Source organism: Botrytis porri (genome assembly GCF_014898465.1).
Source record: "Botrytis porri strain MUCL 3234 chromosome Unknown BPOR_004, whole genome shotgun sequence".
NCBI classification, from domain to species: domain Eukaryota; kingdom Fungi; phylum Ascomycota; class Leotiomycetes; order Helotiales; family Sclerotiniaceae; genus Botrytis; species Botrytis porri.
The window spans coordinates 2,709,554-2,728,132 of NW_024066078.1; the positions used below are offsets into that span (position 1 = coordinate 2,709,554).

Consider the following 18,579-nt stretch of genomic DNA (forward strand, 5'->3'; position numbering starts at 1 on the left):
GTATTGTCACTTTAGGCCTCATGTTATCACCTGATAAAATGCGATAACATAAACAGAGAACCTCTCAGGATAACAGAGCTCGAATCAGTAAGCATGTTTATCAGCCACAGCGTTCCGATGCCGTATGTTGATGTGGCTTGACAGAAGTGGTTGTTGATATGGCATGTGCAGGATAAATGTGGGGTTTTCAGGCCCTGATTGTTTTCTGTCTACAGGCTGTAAAAGAATCTTCAGAGAGTTCACGCCATTGCAGTCTAACTACACTGGTGTTTCTCCTCAGTTGTATAAGCATGATGATAAATCCCACCAAATATTTACCTCTATTGTAACATAACATTCATCCTTCTCTCAAGTCTTCATCCTTTTCATATATACACTTCTGTATTTTTATTTTCACAAATTCTGATATGAAAATTGCAGGCAGAACAAATTCATATTTACTGTATGAACGTTTCATCAAACTGGATACAGCGAAAGAAAAGAGGTGTATGATTGATGTTATGGCTTTACGAGAATTGTGCAAAAGAAGAGAATTGATAGGAGCAAGATGGATTCATAATCTTCATAATATAGCAGATATTATGGAATAGGCAGATATTGATAGAGCGTTGAGAAAGTTTGTCAATACTAATATCCTAATCGTATGAGCTGAAGGGTGAATGAATGAACATATGGGTACAAAGATCAGCTAGATCTTTGTACTGATAAACTAGGAACACATGTAATTAATAATATTTGGTTTTTTTCAATTTTTCTATTTGAAAAGATTTGCTTTCAACAAACAATTCGCGTTTCAAACCCAAAATCCAAAAACGCCAAAACCAGAGTTGTACGGAGCTAATCCACAATAAGAGGCTCACAGAAGCGCCATAAAGCAAAAGAGTTACTCTTCGTCCTGAAGGTTTGTGATCGGCCGAAGGGGGAGGAGTAGGACTTCGATCGGGAGATGCGTGAGGAGGAGGGGGAGTAAGACTTCGATCGGGAGATGCGTGAGAAGGGAGAGGAAGAGGATTGCGTCGTCTACCAATCGCAGTATTCTCGCAAATTGTATCCTCCGTGTGAGGTCGTGAAGTCGATGACCGTAGCCGTTTTTCGAACGGAATGATAGAAGGGATTATAGCTTCGTTTTGTGATCGTTTTCGCTTTAATTGACGATTCTCGACCTGCAGAAACTTGACATGAGTTAGCTTTATAGTATATCAGAATAAGAACAATATGCCTCAATACCAGGAGTATTGCTGGTTGGGGAAGGGAAAGGCTGCTTCGATTTAATATTCCTGTCTTTGAATACAGTTTGTTCTTGGGGAAGTAACATTTTTTCAAGATGTGCGCTCTCACAAGAGAATGACTGCTGTCTTGAATGTTGCTGCCCAGCCTTTACGCCTCGTTTTACTTGATGTGTGACCATATCGATTGGTAGGTGGTGGTGGATAGTCGAGGAAAGATCGTTGTGGATATCAGTTGACACTAGTCCAAAAAGGGACTAGTTAGTATTCAATCATTTGGGCTATCTGTCATATTGTGTGACCACTCCTGAACATTTATCAGCTAGAAAGTCACGAATAGAAAGCTTGTGCAATTCAATAGAAATGAAACTAAAAATGCTCCACTCTAGCGTATCCCTGCCTAAGATTGCACTGTGGCTACAATTCCCCGTTCTCCCCACTCTGCATCACGTACATCTTTTACTCTCCGAAATGGAGCTTTCCAGAAGGGATAAAGCTTGGAGGTGGAGCGTGATCGTCGGCGTTTGTTTCTGGCTTCCTCCGGTGTCAATGGAGTCACAGTATTATCAGCCTTATTTACCCCATGATTAAGCCACAATTACTTTAGAAAAAAAAGATTTTACTTTCTCCAAAAATTCCATGCACGTAGATCTGTAAACTGAAAGTGTACCGTTTGAAATGGAGGTTATATTTAATGAATCTCCATCAAAAGCTGCGGAAAAGTGGTTTAAGTACAATACCTGATCACCTTTTCTCTCTTCTTGGGGTAAAGAGGACTATTCCCTGTACGAATTCAAATAAGGTATGAGCTGATTTTGTTTTAGATTACTACCAATTCAACAATGAAGGAATCCTATCAATGTCTCTTGACAATCTTTCACTCGAGCGGGAAATCGTTTTGAGTATTTTAGTCTCTTTTCAAAAATTATGAGCTGTTACCTGTGACACAGAACTACCTCGGCTTAGAAAGTATAATTCATTTCTTTTTATGATTTTAATAACAATCGTGTCAGAGGCTAGCATTTTAAATGAATGATATGAGGAGTATAGCCTGTCTGAATGAGTCTAGACGTATTCATATTGACTGATGCATATACCGACCGATCTACAAGAATGAAGGGTTGTAAATTCTAGAGAAATGTCCTTGAGAAGTGTGAGATGCGATGTAATCCTAGTGCGGGGTGTTGGTATGGCGCTGGTGATGTTGTTTATGTGTACTAATCTATTTCAGGATATTACTTTGTCAATAACATTTAACTTCTACTTTCGGAAACATTGATATGACCAAATAAGTGATTGTATCTGCAATACAATAATCCGTCTTTCCATAAGTAGCAAGTGTAGAAACAAGTATTGCATTCGCATCTTTGTGTGAAGAACTGTCATCAAAGGATTCAATTCTACCTGAGAATCTGAACCTAAAAAAGGAAGAAAAGAACAAGAAGAGAACTGTAAGAGCTCCGGACTATATACACCAATGAGTTACGTGCTAGGCTAAGGTCCTAGAAGTTAGGTGACTAAGAAGGGAACCTGAGAGGGACCGAATCGTCACACTTCGCCACTAGGAGGTATTTAGCAAAGACTGTAATAATAAAATAAAGAATATCTAGAATCAAAGTATTGAACCACATCACTTTGATTATTCACAAGCATCCTGGTAATATCAATAGCATCGAAGGATACACTTTCAATGTTGAGCACAGCAAATCTTGCATTGATAGGTGCAGTATGTATAAGAATTCATCTTTCCCAATAACCTGCAATGATCATATTTACATACCAAAGTTAACTTTTCTATAACTATATAATACATGGAATACTGAATTTTGCATATGTCGGGCAACGTGAGAGACTCTCCATCCAAGAGTTCCTCAGCTCTGTTTGAAATCATTCCACGTTAGCCAAAAGACAATGAAGGGTTTTTTGTTTCATTGGTCTTTTTCGTCACGCAGAGGACTCTAATGTGCACCGGAAGTATTGATGAAGTTGATTCTGTATTGAAAATACATGATAGCTCATAAAATCTATCTACCTTAAAAAAGCTTCGGCAGTGTGTCTGATGATATGCTATGCACCAGAATACACTGCCTTCGTGAATGAAGATCGATTACTGTGTTGGTTCGATATGCAATGCTCGAATAGCTCTACCAGCCACGTCAAAATCCTGCTCCGAATCTAACCAGATAGCTCCGATCAGAGCTTCGACTGTTGTTGCAACGGTGTATAAAGCTGGCTCGTGCTGGCTAGCTGGGAGAACCATTTGATCCACCAAACCGTTGTGCTGACCGATCGTCCCGAGATTGCGATTTGATGCGTTCTTGGACACACATCTTTGAGAAGTTTCTAATTTATGATCAGTCATCGCTCATGGTGATGGTTCTTTAACTTACCGAGAGTTGCTCCCTCTAGATATCGATTGTGAACAAGCTCAAGACGTATCAATGCATCTCCAATTAGTGCAAGCCTTCTGTTGCCCTGTCGCTCGACAATCGAATTTTTTTCAGAAACAACACCGCTTGTTACAAGTGCCTCCTCGAGTAATCGATTTTCCTTGAAGTTGTATTTCAATTCATTCTCCACGAAAGTTCTGAGACACATAGCTGTCGGAATGTATTGTGTAAAATTATTTGGAGAGAAATCTGATTTTATGGAACAAATACAATTTTGCTATAATATATCATTGCTATGTCTCTCGTTATCCATGGCAATTCTTATATCACAGGTCTCTTTGAGTTTCGGCTATTACTCACTTAATCCAGAGCATACTCGAATCAAGGAACGCATCAAAAGCATCAGGATGACATATATTCATGACATCAATAAGCTGTCATGAATTGCACAAACTTTCGACATATTCGATACTATGATATTTTCTTCAAAGTACAATGAAGTCTTTTTTCCTTATAAGGAATCAAGTGTCGTGTAAGGAAATATAAAACTATGAGATCTTGGATGTACAAAGTTAAACGAGAAAGCGCAAATTCAATCAATAATGCTAAGAGCTCAGTACGTCACCTATCAACTTAAGAGTACCTATTAGATATGGATCATAGAAGCATGCACTGTTGAATCCTTAGGTAAGGTATTTTGAGATACCTCAATATTTGATAGTGTCAGAGGAACATATACTGATAAATCTTTTTGCCATATAGATTCAATGAAAAGCTGGTTAGGGCATCGAAACATACTGGTGCGAATTAGATCTATACCTCAAATGAGGAGATTTTGCTGGAGCTGATACTTATTTGAGCAAAGCTCATGATGCGGATTTTGACTTTACTAGATGGTAGGTATGAGTTTTGCCGTTGAAGCCAACCATCTTGTAGCATTAAAGCTGAAGATAGAATCAACAAAAATACTCATCATATTGTGAGGAAGAATCATGTTTGTCATAGCAAGTGACGTTGTGTATATCTCACAATCACAATATAATTCCAGTTCCAACTACTCACGAAGTCAGTGGGTGCACCATTACGTATTCAACTTCCACTATTTGGAAGAGTCGAATTCAAAGACTGTGATTACCTCTCTATACAAACAAGAGCGTTATATTCTGATACAATTAACACAACAAGCAGAGGTACTAAGTCGCACGTGATTCTCTCTTGTGAACCGCAATCATACTGACAGGGCGAAGACTTCCAGCAATAATTTCAGCTCATTCCTACTATATGAGAAATTGAATGGTAGTTTGAGGTCCACGTATATTGCTTGAGAGTTCTGTATCCTTCCTTAATGAAGATGCATTAGCTGGGTAGTCAGTAATCTTGGATTTCTTGAGGCCTAGCGTCTTCTACCAGAAACCATGACTCACTCATGGTTCACTAAAATCGCTTTATTAGCTATTCAGCATAATTAAAGTTGCTGAGCTTATCATATCACTGTGTAAACATTTTCGATCGTCAAAGGTGTACGAAAAAGTGTTGCACAAAGCAAAATCAGGTATTCACGATAATCAAGAGATGACGTGGAATCTTGCATTGAGCCAAAAAAGATGATAACTTGCTTAATTTTAGGCGGAATGGATGACGATGCTATCTTTGAATCTTATTTCGAATCACCATTGGTAGAAAACACGACTTGACATGCCATGAGGTAAAATATGTCAAGAAGCAAAGGGTGGAAAGCGTGGCTCAAACTTGCTATGAAATCTTGTCATATTGAAGCTGGAATTTTCCCATAACAGAGAGAACTCATGTAAAGATCTAATCACGAGAGAACTAGATAGCTATGCGCATGATTTTCTTTCCACAATTCAAGTATTAGCATTAGGATACCCACATGGAAGGACTGCGCCTTGCGTCAAGATGCTTTCGGCGATTGGTGTTTCCTTTATCTTTTGCTAGATTACTCGCTAGATAAAACAAGGTTCAAACAAAGTTGAAAAATGTGAGCCAGAAAGACTAAGCACGGTGTGAAAATGCGGGAGGTTACAAGAATGAATGACATAAATTCGAAAATGCAATCAGTATATTTGTCTCCCCTGTTCCTATTATAAACCCATTCAGCAACCTTAAACAAGCCGTATGCCATCTATTACTTCTTTCTTCACGTGAAATGCTCAGTAATTCCGATAAATAGCCTGCGTTCCCATTCAATAATTTAACATTATGTTTATTCCAAAGTTCAAAAGCAAAAGCAAAAGACTTGCCTAGTATGGATAAAGTTCTCTAGATATATTAATGCACCGTTGATAAAAAGGAAGATCTTGTGCATAACTGTCTAGAGTTGTATGCAGATTTAGCTCTTTGCTGTTTAAAACATATTTGTTGGCTTGCCTCTGCAGTATTATGCACCTGGTAAACCACCACATAACAAAGATTGCCACGTATATTCGAGTAGCTAGCCAATTCTTGTACAACTGTTCGATAATGCTGCTGCAAATCTTGACACCGTAGATAAGACGAGACTTTGAGACGGTTGTGATAGACAATCTCAATTGAGTATATAACAATCACTAAATATCGTCTGAACACCGCTACGACCAAGAGATTAGTATTTCAGACTTTACGAAAAAAAACATCGCATTATCGTAATTGCAGCAGCAATATCACATCATCATGGCCAGGAAGACAGCCAAGCTATTTCGAACCAACAGCTTAAGAAGCCTATATTCTGAGAATCAAATCAAGATAATGAATACCATTGATAATCTTCGCTCTCAAGGTATCAATCATAATATCTCCTTGCCACAAATCATTGTGTATGGCAACCAATCATCTGGGAAAAGTTCGCTTCTTGAGGCTATTTCAGGCGTGCCTTTTCCTGTCAAAGGAAACCTTTACACAAGGTTCCCAACTGAATTGATCCTTCAGAAGACGCCTGAGGTCAGCGTTAATGTAAACATCATACCATACCACTCTTCTAGAGACTGAACGGACGTCTCTGAGCGAATCCAGCCAGGAGCTTGATGCTTTTGATGGTCTGGCAAAGCTGATTGAGGATGCGAGAGCAGCAATGGGTGTCTATGAAAATGGCAAAGCTTTCTCCAGAAGTGTCCTTCGAGTTTAGATCTCTGGTCCTGATCGTCCTCACTTGACAATAGTCGTTTTACCAGGATTGATACACTCGGAGACAAGCAACAATCGGCTTCCGATATCGAAGCAGTACAAAGCATTGTCCATACTTATATGAAGGAACCACGAAACATTATCCTTGCGGTGATTTCTGCCAAAAATGATTATGCAAATCAAATTGTGCTCAAGCTCGCACGCACTGCTGATCGTGGTGGTAGTCGAACATTAGGCGTGATTACAAAACCCGATACTCTTGTCGCGGGTGCCGAGGGCGAGAACTACTATGCTACTCTTGCAAAGAACCAGGATATAAAATTCTCTCTTGGGTGGCACGTACTGAAGGATTTGGATTTTGATGTAGGAACTTGGTCCTTATCACACCGCGACTCTGAGGAAGAGGAGTTTTTCTCCAAAGGCATCTGGAAAGAGTTCCCTGCAACATCACTAGGGATAGTTAATTTACGCAAAAGGCTTAGTGATGTTCTTTTACGAAAAATTATAGGTGAAATGCCAGGGTTGATTAGAGAAATCCAAACAGAATTCGAAAGTTCTATGAAATGATTTGAAGAACTTGGGGAACCGCGGACAACTTGAGAGCAACAACGAAACTACCTTCTACACACCAGTCTTGAATTCCAGAAAATCTTGAGACTAGCTGTAGATGGAACATACAATGATCCATTCTTTGGTGATGCCAAGTCTGAAATTGGCTATCAAAAACGATTACCAGCTGTACTTCAGAATCTTAACCTCAGTTTTGCAAATACATTCAATCAAGAAGGCCATAGATGTTGCATTACTGATCATACGCCGAACAAGAATGAGGGTGATGGTTTTGACTATGAAATTGATACAACAACATCATAGACAAAATCGAAGATCTCATGAAGAGAACAAGAGGTCGCGAGCTACCAGGGTCATTCAACTCGCTGATCATTACTGATATATTTCGGCTGCAATCAACCCCCTGAGAAGCTATTACTCAAAAGCATGTCAAAGAAGTCCTTTCCAATACTCAGACATTCATCAAACTCCTGAATTCAAGTACTGTAGATTCTTCGAAATCAGAGGCGCTATTTTCCAGAATTCTCGAGCCGGCTTTAGATAGCTTGTCGAGAAATTTACAGTCGAAAATCGCCGAATTACTCAAACCTCATCAACAAGGCCACCCCATAACGTATAGCCAAAATCCCGTCCCATCATCATCGTCTACGCGTCAACAGCGCCTTGAAATCGAATTCAAAAGGATAATTCAGGTATTCCCTGATGGTTCTGATATATTCCGTATTCATATAAACAGCTGCCGAGGTTTGCGCCCCCTGATCACGCAACTGGTGAACGAGGCCGAACCAAACATGACACGACCTAAATGCTATGAGGCTTTGGAACGGATGCTGGCTTATTACAAGGCAAGTACAAAGCAAACTCTTCATCTTTTTTGTAGAATGCATGGCTGATATGAACTATACAGGTTGCACTGAAACGATTCATTGATGATCTTGCTGTGGAAGCCATTGAAGATACGCTAGTACCTCATCTTCACACTGTTTCCCGCCTCTATCTGTTATCTCCATGGATGATGCTCTCGTGACTGATGTGTCAGATGAAAGTGAGAGTAATCTTAGTCAACGTGAGGAATTAACCAAGAAGCTGGAACTTCTCAAGAAGGGTTCAGAAACCTGCAAGCACTTTACCAGCCAAGGACTTATATGATTGCGTATTCAAAATCATCAAAGATATGCCGAAATTAAATTTAATTATCAAAGCTTGAGATTCATTCTCTTCTTGAAGTCACAATGTATACGTCTTCTCAGCAAGGCTTTCTGGTTCATCAGATCGAACTTTCTCTCTACGATGTGCTTTGAGCTTGTATATAGAAAGGTTGTAAAAGATCACTGACATATTGCCATTCTTCAAAGTTTTGATATGAGAAAGTAAGACGTATTAAACCTGTCATAGACATTCATTGTAAAGAAACAATAGTACAAGCTGTCAAGTCTACAGGCTAAATGGTAACTCACCTCTTCAATATACGATGTTATCCCCTTATTCAAGAACAGGGTTATCGCATACACTCCAATCCCCTCCAACTTTTCTTTATATTTATAAATATAAGTGAAACATCTTAAGTGCTTCATCTACTATCCAAAATAACAAATTAATAGTCTTCTCAAGATTAGCTTGGTAATCTGTTTTAGAATAAGTATCGAGATTGTCGAACAAGATAATTTCGGATATGGTTCAAGCTTTCGGTTTGGATTAGTAGAGTATAGATTACTGCACATCTATAAATAGATGAAATTGTAAAGAGAAAGATGATTTTTAGAGCGCAATAATTTCTGATTTGGTAATCGTGGAAGATATTGGTAGTGAAATATATTGCATAGAACTATTTCAAAGTCAGCGTGAGTTGAGAGTTCTCGTGGTCTTGCCCCACTGACCCCGCTCTCTCCAACCAGTCAGATCTCTTTGATTCATACTACTAAGCCTTACACACAATGCATAATTGACGCTGATATTCCGATATCTTTTAAATAACGCTCCTCTCAGAAATGGAAACTTTGAACTTTCTTTTATGATACTAACACTCTGCAGGCTATACTTCAGGGCTTCCATCACTAACAATGAACTTGGAGATTTGACCTCATTTTGATATGTTGCCTGCGGCTCATAGAATCAAACGGATACCCTGTAATCTCCTAACCCTTATTTTTTACCCAAACCCCAAAAACCTCAACCCCCTTCTTCCAAACTCCAAAATTCCACTACCAATCCACAAACCCAACTCTGTAAAGTATATCAAATCTTCGTAAAGTGTGGGTTTTGACGCAGAGCGAATCGTTGCTCCAGATTGCTTCACAATATTTGTATCCTCATATACAGCCGCCTCCAATCCTAACCTCAGCATCAGATATTTATAGCTCTGCTCCGTAAGCCGAGTGTTGTATGCGGGCTTGTTCGATCGTAAGACGAAGGGCGAGATTTGGAAGACATGGCTCAACGAGATATAGGATTGTCTGGGCATACCTCCATTTTCGAGAAATAATCCGGTATCTTCGTTTGGTGGTGACGCTAGAAACGTTTGTGAGATTTTGATACGATCAATAGGATATCTGGTAGTGCCTTTCTTGGAAGTTAACTATCAACAATTGTTAGCTGAAAGCAAGGCATTCTTTTGATTGGAATTTCACTTTAGCAATATAACACCTGATTTCTCCATCATCCGATTGAAAGACATCTAAAATCACAACATAATGATTATACCCCTCTTTATCCAATTCTGATTTGTTGCAGCAACATGTATCGAGTATACATCTGACGCTTTCATTCCCTTCCAATCTTTCGGGAAGAAATAAAATGCAGCCAACACAAAGCTCTCTGGTTATTCTGGATCGGCGTGAACTGTTTCCATTGTGTCCTTTGCCTTGTTGGAATATTCTAGATTCTCGTTGGTGGCTGATGGAAGGCATTTTTTACCGTTCAAAAACTTTCGTTCCAGCTTTGTTGAAGAATATTATATCGCGGTATATGGGCATTGATATATAATAGATTTTTGTTTTGAATTAGGTGAATCACCTTGTGCAACAACGGCAAGGCTAAACAAGGTAAATCATGAACCAATGAAGCTTCATATTGAAGGTGACACCAAAACAACTTTCAATGGTTTCAGTCGTAGCTGAAATGGTAGAAAAGGAAGCGAATGGAATGCAATAGAAAAGAGTCTAGAGCAGAAATGATTTAGGAAAATATTGTTCCCTAACTAGCTATACTCATCCGCAGGAATCTCACCCTCGACGAGATATTCAGTCATTATACAATATACGTGATAAAACTTCAGTGAACAAAGCTCACCGGATTTCGAGAGCAGTCTCATCCTATTTATTCGCACTTCGACATATGTAATTTTTCATTACAAATTTCCCTTCACATACTTTTGAGATTCCACAATAGTCCTAAAATTTGAATATGACATTTCAGAAAGTTTATATACCAACTTCAATCTCGATATCGTAATAAGCTGCAATAAGAAAACTTGGCACCTTTAGACTTCAATAGTCTTGCATTTGGATAGACTAGAAGCTCATAAAACAACTCACATTGCATAATGGCGGATGGCAAAAACTAATAACCGCGTTTGTTTGACTCATTCCACCTCAGATTCAACGGCACATCTTTCTTACACAAAATTCCGTATATCTTCTCTGTAACCTTCATTGATATACTTTCCTATTGAATAACTTGAACTGACATTATGTGAAGAAGCATCGTAGAAAACTTCAATCCTACTTGAGAATCTAAAGCTAATGAAGGAAGAAAAGAATAGGAAGAAAAATGTAAGCACCTTGGAATATAATGCACTCATGTGACGTTTATTGATGATATTGCTTTTTATATATTTGCTAATTAAAGTGGCATGCAGCAGTTGAGTTGTATCAGCACTATGGTTGATCATAGCCGATACAACAAAGATGATTCATCATTTATTTATTTTTATGCAAGGGATGAATTGAAAAGAGAGACAGCAAATAGAAGTCGTCTCTTCTTGGTTGGCTACATGATTTCGTCTTCCTATGGCGTTTGTGCAACCCATGTATTTGCTCTCTCTAAGTGTGGGTGTCACCAGATAGGAACCCCTCTTTTGGGATTTCCAGGCCCGCCTACATTCAATCTACCTATGTTACTATCCTCTATTTAAGATTGATTAAAAACTTTAGCGAATCTTCAGTCAAGCCACCGAAATAACCACTTTTCCCAAATGTCGATCAAAATTTCCAATTAAGTCCACATAATATTCACATTCAACAAAATAGCAACATGGCCTCATCTTCCATCATATTTCCATTGACGTGACTCGACTAGAAGTGAGTCATGTCATGATATGGGTCAAAATCACTCCCTCATTTTCTGTATCTTATGCGTTTATTCAATACATGGTGGATCAGAAGTCGTTAAATCCTAGAGAACCTGAAGATAATATTCAAAAGGCTATGGATTAGAAACAATAAAAAACTTACCTAAAAGCGAAATGCTGCCATTGATTGATTGGTTTAATATACGTCCATCTTCATTACAAGACTATGTAGGACGGCTAGAACTTTTAGGCGTTAGTGGATAACCCTTTATTTTACAAGAATCGATACATTCGATTTGGGGAAGTCAAAACAAATATTGGACACCAATAACTTTTTATTCCACGCATTGCATATAACGTAACGTATGGGGAGCTCGTGCATATGGGGAGTTCGTGCATTTTGCCCTACCACCCTACCTACTAATCCCTACAACCACCCACAATGGGCTATAAAAAAGCAACTGCTAAAGTGTATACCGAAGAGGATATGCAGAAGGCAATAACTAGCTGGAAAAGGAAAGAGTTTAAGTCGATTCGGGCTACAGCACTCCATTTTCAAGTTCCAGTTCAAACACTACGTGACCGAATAGCTGGACGGAAAACTAACGCAACAGCCCATGAGGAGGCCCAAATACTATCAAACGCGGAAGAAAAGACCCTAGAACGATGGATTACACGTCTTACCAGTACTGGATATCCAGCAACTCCAGCGTTGGTCATAGAAACAGCTGAACAAATTCGCCAGGGACGCGTCAAGCTTAGCCCCTCCTTACATCCTCAGCGTACTCAACTACCTCCAATTGGCCACGAATGGCTCTACCGGTTCTTAAATCGATACCCTATACTAAAGGGAACGTACTCTAGACAATTAGAGTCGGCAAGACAACAAGAGGCTACATACAATAAGATCTCCCAGTGGTTTAATGCGTTCCGATCGCGTTTTGCTGAACAGAAGTACGAACTCCAGAATGTCTACAATATGGACGAGACGGGATTCGCAATAGGAACCACCCAATCTACACGTATAATAGTCGATTCTACTCAGAAATCTAGCTGGAAGGCTACACCTGGACGGTAAGAATGGATAACTGCAATTGAGTGTATCAATGCTGCTGATAGGGCTCTCCCACCCATAATTATATTCAAAGCCAAAAACACCAATTCAAGCTGGATATTACAAGAAATGCCATCGAATTGGAGATTCTCAATAAGTAATAGCAGTTGGACTTCAGATAGTTATGGATTTGAGTGGTTGCGGATTGTATTTGAGCCTGAATCTCGACAAAAGTCTGGAGACAAACTACGACTACTCATTGCAGATGGCCATTCCAGTTATATAACTGGCAATATGATCAGTTTCTGTATCGACAACAACATCGACCTCCTTATTCTACCTTCCCACTGCTCCCACTTGCTCCAACCGCTAGATGTAGGGGTGTTTGGCCCAATGAAGAAATACCACGCGCTTGAGATCGATTGGCTTGTTCGCATTGGCATCACGCGATTCCAGTGGGCAGAATGGGTGACACTATATCAAACTATCCGTAAAAAGGCTTTATCTATCGAGAATATATATAGCGGATGGAGAGGCGTTGGTTTAGTCCTGTTTTGTAGTGGTAGAGTGCTTAATCAGCTACCCATACCCTTCCAGCCTCAACCTATTACCCTCCAACAACCAAGAAAAACCCCTCAGCTAGACCTCTCAATGTTGAAAAGCTCTCCTCCTGATGGAACAGAACTCCGAGAAGCAAACTCAGTATTTAATTCAGCTCTAGCAAGTAACAAGCCTGCTGCAAGTCCAACCTGTCGATATGCAAGACAAGTAACCCAGCTATTCGAAAGGCAGAATGCCGAACTTATAATGATTCGAAAGGAACTTGAAGAATAGAGAGCGATACTCAATCAACGAAAGACTCATAAAAAGGGCAAGAGGGTTAGATTGCAGGGCCAATTTGTCTTCAGTACTACTGAAGTATTGAAAATCGCTCGGGAGGCTGAAAAGAGACCGGTCACAAAAAAGCTACGGGGACGGCCACGTAAAAGGACTATTGAAGAGGTAGAAGAGGATGAGGAAGAGGAAGAGGTACTAAGTGATTCTACTGATTCAGATTCTACTGGAAGCTGTATTGTAGTCGATTATAAGTAGTTTTTGGTAGGGTGGTGGGGCAAAATGCACGAACTCCCCATATGCACGAGCTCCCCATACGTTACGTTAATAAGAAAAGTATAAAGTTTTGAGAAATAATGAAAGGCGTGTCACGAGCATTATTTCGTCACGCTGAGCCAGATAAACGTATATCTTGAAAGATGATAATCATTAAGTCGACGTCGATCCTGTATCACTATGTGCACATAGTAATTCTAGCATTGCTGATATGCCTGTTTCATCCCCAGAAGCCTTATCTTTCAATGTCATTTGATCATTGTCATCGTGTATCGCCACCAGAAGAGGATTCATCCTGCCTACTCGAATCAAGGTGTGACACATGTCTATATCGCCAAGTCGCATCGCTTCCCTTAAATATTCTTGCTGCTCATCCCGAAAAGTGTCTCTCTCATCGGTTCCACTTTCTGATAGCAGTATGCGTGCTGACTCACTTCGATTCTGCGCAGCTGAGGGGCTCATGATAATTCGCATTAAGACTGTATTGTTTTGATCGTCCTTCTGGCATACAATGTCCTTGCAAAGAGGTACCAAACATCGAAATATCGCGGGATTACAGAAACGAGATGCTAGATGCAGCACATTCTCACCATGTGAATTCTGGTATCGAAGGTGTGCCTTGATATCGTGTTGCGCTAATAAGTATTCCAAAACGTCCACGTGATTTCCCAGAACGGCTTCTGCAATCAATTGATGTTGGGATTCGCGCTTATTCAACAATTCGGATCTAAGCTCTACCGTTCGATAAGCTCTATCTAGTAGCCGCTGTATCATAGGCATACAGCCTATACTGACAGCCATACGGAAGAGTTCATTGCCCCATCGTTCCTCGACCATTATATCTGAAACATCGTCAACAAGATCAAATACTACGCCCCAGCCTTTTCGAGATTTATTATGCGCCATTCTACTAGACCACTGTTTCATGACGAGCAGAAAAAAGTCAAGGTTCCGAATCTGATACCCAATCTTACTTCTCATTAATAGCCTGAGTCTGGACAAATCACCCCATTGAAGAATTTGCTCTGCAGCACCTATAGCTGGATTGGGGAGGAATTTGATTTTTTGGAAGTCTGAGCTCTCAAGCATAATCCGAAGCATATCTTCTGACCCGTAGAGCGAAGTGATACTGAGGGGATCATAAAGACTACTGTCGAATACGAACCTGGGTTTGATTGTGCATTTCGGACGACAGTTTTGTGTGATCCAATTATGTAGACGGGTTGAACCAGCTTGGCATAGATTTTCTATGCTTTCGAGACTTGGTAATAGAGATTCGGTTGAGACAGCGCTGAAATGCTCAATCCAATGACAAGAAGCGTAGACAAATAGCTCACCAAAGCCGCGTTCAGTCGGAAGGTAATGTAACATGTTTTCCTCCCAGGTTTCCCATGTACAATAAGGATCGTAGTCTTTCGACTCATTGTTGTCATCAAGTAGTAGATTAAAATCTTGAGGCAGCTCTTCGATTGCCACTTGCTCTTCAGAGAATAGATCAGCATTGCCGACATGTTCCAAGAGAAGATACTTGATGCATGTATTCATGATGCCTGCCTCTAGGCTCTCGGTACGTTGCTGGATAAACACTTGATTTATTCCTCCTTGAGTAGAGATAGCCAAAGTTCCTGGAGCAGGCGAATCTGGGGACAATTCCTTGAAAATGAACTCTTTTACCGACTGGTGTACAAGTCTAACTTGATGCTTTCTGACATCGCTGAAATCAACTTGAGCAACGAATGGCTGAATTAGGCCGATTACTCTCTGATGATCTACGAGTTCGGCAAGGACATCTATACTAATATCTTCCTCCTCATACGTATTCACGAGGACGGCCCAAGCGAGTTCTAGTATACTCAAAGGTCTTCGGGTGATGGCGAGGGTTTCCAATGCTGCAATGGCAAGCTTATGATTCTCCGGATCTTTGAAAGTGTATCGTGAAAGTAGATTAGCGTAAAGCTTTGAAAGCTGTTTAGGCTGTGGTATTTCTTCCAAGAAAGCTCGCATCGGACCAAGCGCCCGGATTCCGCGGATTTCTATGAGCTCAATTGTCATCTTTGTCCAAATAGCGCTTCCTTGCGCCAAACGAGTTAGTGACTGCGATATGAATACTTTAACGGGCTTCGATAAGTAAGACAACTGCCTCTCAACTGTTTTTTCAATAATGATTCTATCTCGCTCAGTGTCAGAATTCAAATTGATCTTGGCCATACCGCTTAATAGCTGCAGGATCTCCTCCTCGGGGCGTGAAGAGAGTAGAACTTTTAGTCTCGGAGTTTTTTGAGACAGATCTCTCAACGACTTGAGAAGAATTCTCCGGGAAGCTCGATCGCACTCATCTAGACTATCGATCACAAGGAAAAGTGGGCGATCGAGTGTTCCTAAGGCTTTTAGCAACCATTCGATTAGTTGTTTGGAATTCGTCGCTGGCTCGATTCCGGAAGCCGTGGCTTGCTTATACCATTCGAAAAATGTTCTCTTCAAGCCACATAACTGTCCAAGAAGGGATAAAATCAAAACCGAGAAGATACAAATAGCCTGACCAGTCTCATCATCCCGACAGTAGTGGTAGAATATCTTGGGCTGAGGCAATTGGTGCTCATTTTGTTGGCGTAGCTCATCTATAAGATATGCCATTGCAACTGATTTTCCGCAGCCCATATCGCCAAGAATCACTAGTTGTTGGGAATTGGTGGCACGGCACCAGTCAATGAATCTTATATCTTCCAGCAAAAATTTACAAGCCTCGTCGACTCGAATCTCCTGTAAAGAGACATGGTATTGGTTTTGTCTACTCATCTTCTCACTACCTAACCACCTTCCAACTAAAGACAAATCAGGCTGTATCAACATGACTTAGTGGGGAATAACATACTTTCGTAATCATAGAGCATAGTTTTAATATCCTCAACAATCTCCCATGTCGCTTTTTGCACAAGTTTTCGGAGGTTGTCAGCATGGTCCAAAAAATCTTTGACTATATCTGGTAGATGGCTGTTCTTTAGAATTAGTTTCATAACCAGTTTTGCTCCTTTTCTAGTTAATATCTCGAATGCGGTAACGTAGAACTCTAGAAGTTTCTGATATACCAATACAAGTGCCTGTAGACTGTTAAATAGGCTTTCAAAGGACACACAATGAACTACCTTGTGTATATCTATCTTGTTTGTTTTTTGACCAAGAGTGTCACAATCATCAATATAGGAGAGCTGTTCTAGCATTTGCCCGATTTGTTTCGCGAAATTGAGATCAGCGTTTGAAATACTAATAGCAATCTGTATAGTAGGTGTGAGTTAGTGCTTTCTATGTAGCATTTCTAGCAGAAACTGCAAATTGAGAAATCTCGGTGAAATAGTCTTACCGCTGTTACGCCTTTGATAATACCAAAGACCATCGAGGTAGTGGGTTCAATACTCGTCAATGGGCTGGCCAGGTCTAATGCAAGCTTGAAACTGTCCAGTGGTACCTGAAGAGAATGCAAATATTTTACACCTCTCAAGAAAACGGATTCTTGAGTCACCTCTCTGTCAATAGTCTCGAGTTGTTTAAATAGCTCCGCAAGATTCTCGCCCTTAAGGATAGTAGAATCTATGTCTTTCCCAAGACTATTTACTGCTTCACGGTATGCGGCGCTCCAAACGTCTAAAGAAACAATGGCTGAGTCGATTTCAACGCCAGGCGTTAAGTGGTTGGAAGAGGAGTCATCTTGAACACCGCTTGAATGGATTCTCGGAAGGGCAGTACTCTGATCAATTTGGGTTTGAGTTGTATCGTCTCTGGTTGTAGGTAGTTCCTTTGAAAGATCATGTGCTTGGCTTAGGGAATTGGAACTGACTTGCGACGTTAGACGTTCCAAGCTTGAATGTGTACTGCTTGATTAATTAGCGTAGCCTAGTTGTCAAAAGATAATGCTCACCTAGTCGCAAGCCTATTCGGATCTGTCGGGGTTCTCGACGTTGAATTGACATTGGCATCCCTCGAAGAGTCTCTAGATTTGCGCCGCAATCGATTTAGTCCCTGACGCAATCTGTGCCTGAAACTTTCATTAAATGCTGGTGAAGATGGCATAGTGCTGTTGAGCTCGCAACTTTCAACACTCGAGTAGTCTTGTCGGAATTTAGAATTGCTGTAGCAGGAAATGATTGCTTCAAGTGTTTGCCAATTCAACCATTATGGTTGGAATGAGTATCTGCGCTGGCACTTACCCCGCAGTGAGTTTACGAAATATAACTTACCCTGTAGTGCCGAGAATCCTTGTGTGCAGGGTGATAAAGTCTCTTGAAATTTTCCACAGATTTGTAATCTTATCAGCTTTCTCAATGATTCTGCAAAGACTGTATAAATTAAAACGCCTCTGAAAAGTATTATCATGATAGATTGATTTAAAGGGGACACATGGTATTTATAATATCATCTAGACAGAAAGTTGCAGGTGATATACTATGCTAACAAAAATCGCATTTTGTAGTACCTGGATCATACAGTTGGTTAAAAGTCGAGATATGGTTTATCAGCGAGCGGACCCACATCACCGATTGAACCATTTTACCTCATGCGCTCCGCGCACGTGCACTAATGGTACCGATCACGTGTTCATAGTTTGCGTAGAAGACCCCCAAGTTCTTCGAATTCTAATTGTAGATTGCATGGAAGAATTGAACCCTGTTAATTCAGCTCTTTTATAGCAATCGCGTCACAATATATTTATTTCAATTTTAATGTATAGTTTATTAATCAATTCAATAATGCAATCTGATAATTAAAAGATTTGAATGTTTTAATGATTGAAATTGTTTGCAAAGTGACTCATGGTAAACTCGAAGG

At 40.2% G+C, this 18,579-nt stretch overlaps 5 protein-coding genes across 5 annotated transcripts; 1 reads left to right on the forward strand and 4 right to left on the reverse strand.

Moving 5' to 3' along the window:
* Positions 1-1,020: 1,020 nt before the first annotated feature.
* EAF01_003702 (uncharacterized protein) lies at positions 1,021-1,315 on the reverse strand (the record flags this gene model as incomplete). The annotated part of the gene is made up of 2 exons (XM_038911956.1): positions 1,021-1,172; positions 1,228-1,315. The coding sequence occupies 2 exons, from the start codon at positions 1,313-1,315 to the stop codon at positions 1,021-1,023; spliced, it is 240 nt and encodes a 79-aa protein (XP_038773191.1).
* A 2,018-nt stretch (positions 1,316-3,333) lies between these two features.
* Positions 3,334-3,824, reverse strand: EAF01_003703 (uncharacterized protein; the record flags this gene model as incomplete). Its single annotated transcript, XM_038911957.1, has 2 exons — positions 3,334-3,569; positions 3,617-3,824. The coding sequence occupies 2 exons, from the start codon at positions 3,822-3,824 to the stop codon at positions 3,334-3,336; spliced, it is 444 nt and encodes a 147-aa protein (XP_038773192.1).
* Positions 3,825-6,286: 2,462 nt separating this feature from the next.
* Positions 6,287-7,609, forward strand: EAF01_003704 (uncharacterized protein; the record flags this gene model as incomplete). The annotated part of the gene is made up of 4 exons (XM_038911958.1): positions 6,287-6,565; positions 6,630-6,720; positions 6,801-7,289; positions 7,338-7,609. The coding sequence occupies 4 exons, from the start codon at positions 6,287-6,289 to the stop codon at positions 7,607-7,609; spliced, it is 1,131 nt and encodes a 376-aa protein (XP_038773193.1).
* Positions 7,610-9,178: 1,569 nt separating this feature from the next.
* Positions 9,179-10,309, reverse strand: EAF01_003705 (uncharacterized protein). Its single transcript, XM_038911959.1, has 2 exons — positions 9,934-10,309; positions 9,179-9,881 (listed from the first exon to the last, which is right to left on the reverse strand). Exons 1-2 carry the CDS (start codon positions 10,210-10,212, stop codon positions 9,456-9,458), a joined length of 705 nt encoding a protein of 234 aa, XP_038773194.1. The 5' UTR covers positions 10,213-10,309; the 3' UTR covers positions 9,179-9,455.
* A 3,536-nt stretch (positions 10,310-13,845) lies between these two features.
* Positions 13,846-18,170, reverse strand: EAF01_003706 (uncharacterized protein). Its single transcript, XM_038911960.1, has 5 exons — positions 17,672-18,170; positions 17,117-17,624; positions 16,902-17,030; positions 16,631-16,856; positions 13,846-16,580 (listed from the first exon to the last, which is right to left on the reverse strand). Exons 1-5 carry the CDS (start codon positions 17,821-17,823, stop codon positions 13,912-13,914), a joined length of 3,684 nt encoding a protein of 1,227 aa, XP_038773195.1. The 5' UTR covers positions 17,824-18,170; the 3' UTR covers positions 13,846-13,911.
* Between the last annotated feature and the right edge of the window lie 409 nt (positions 18,171-18,579).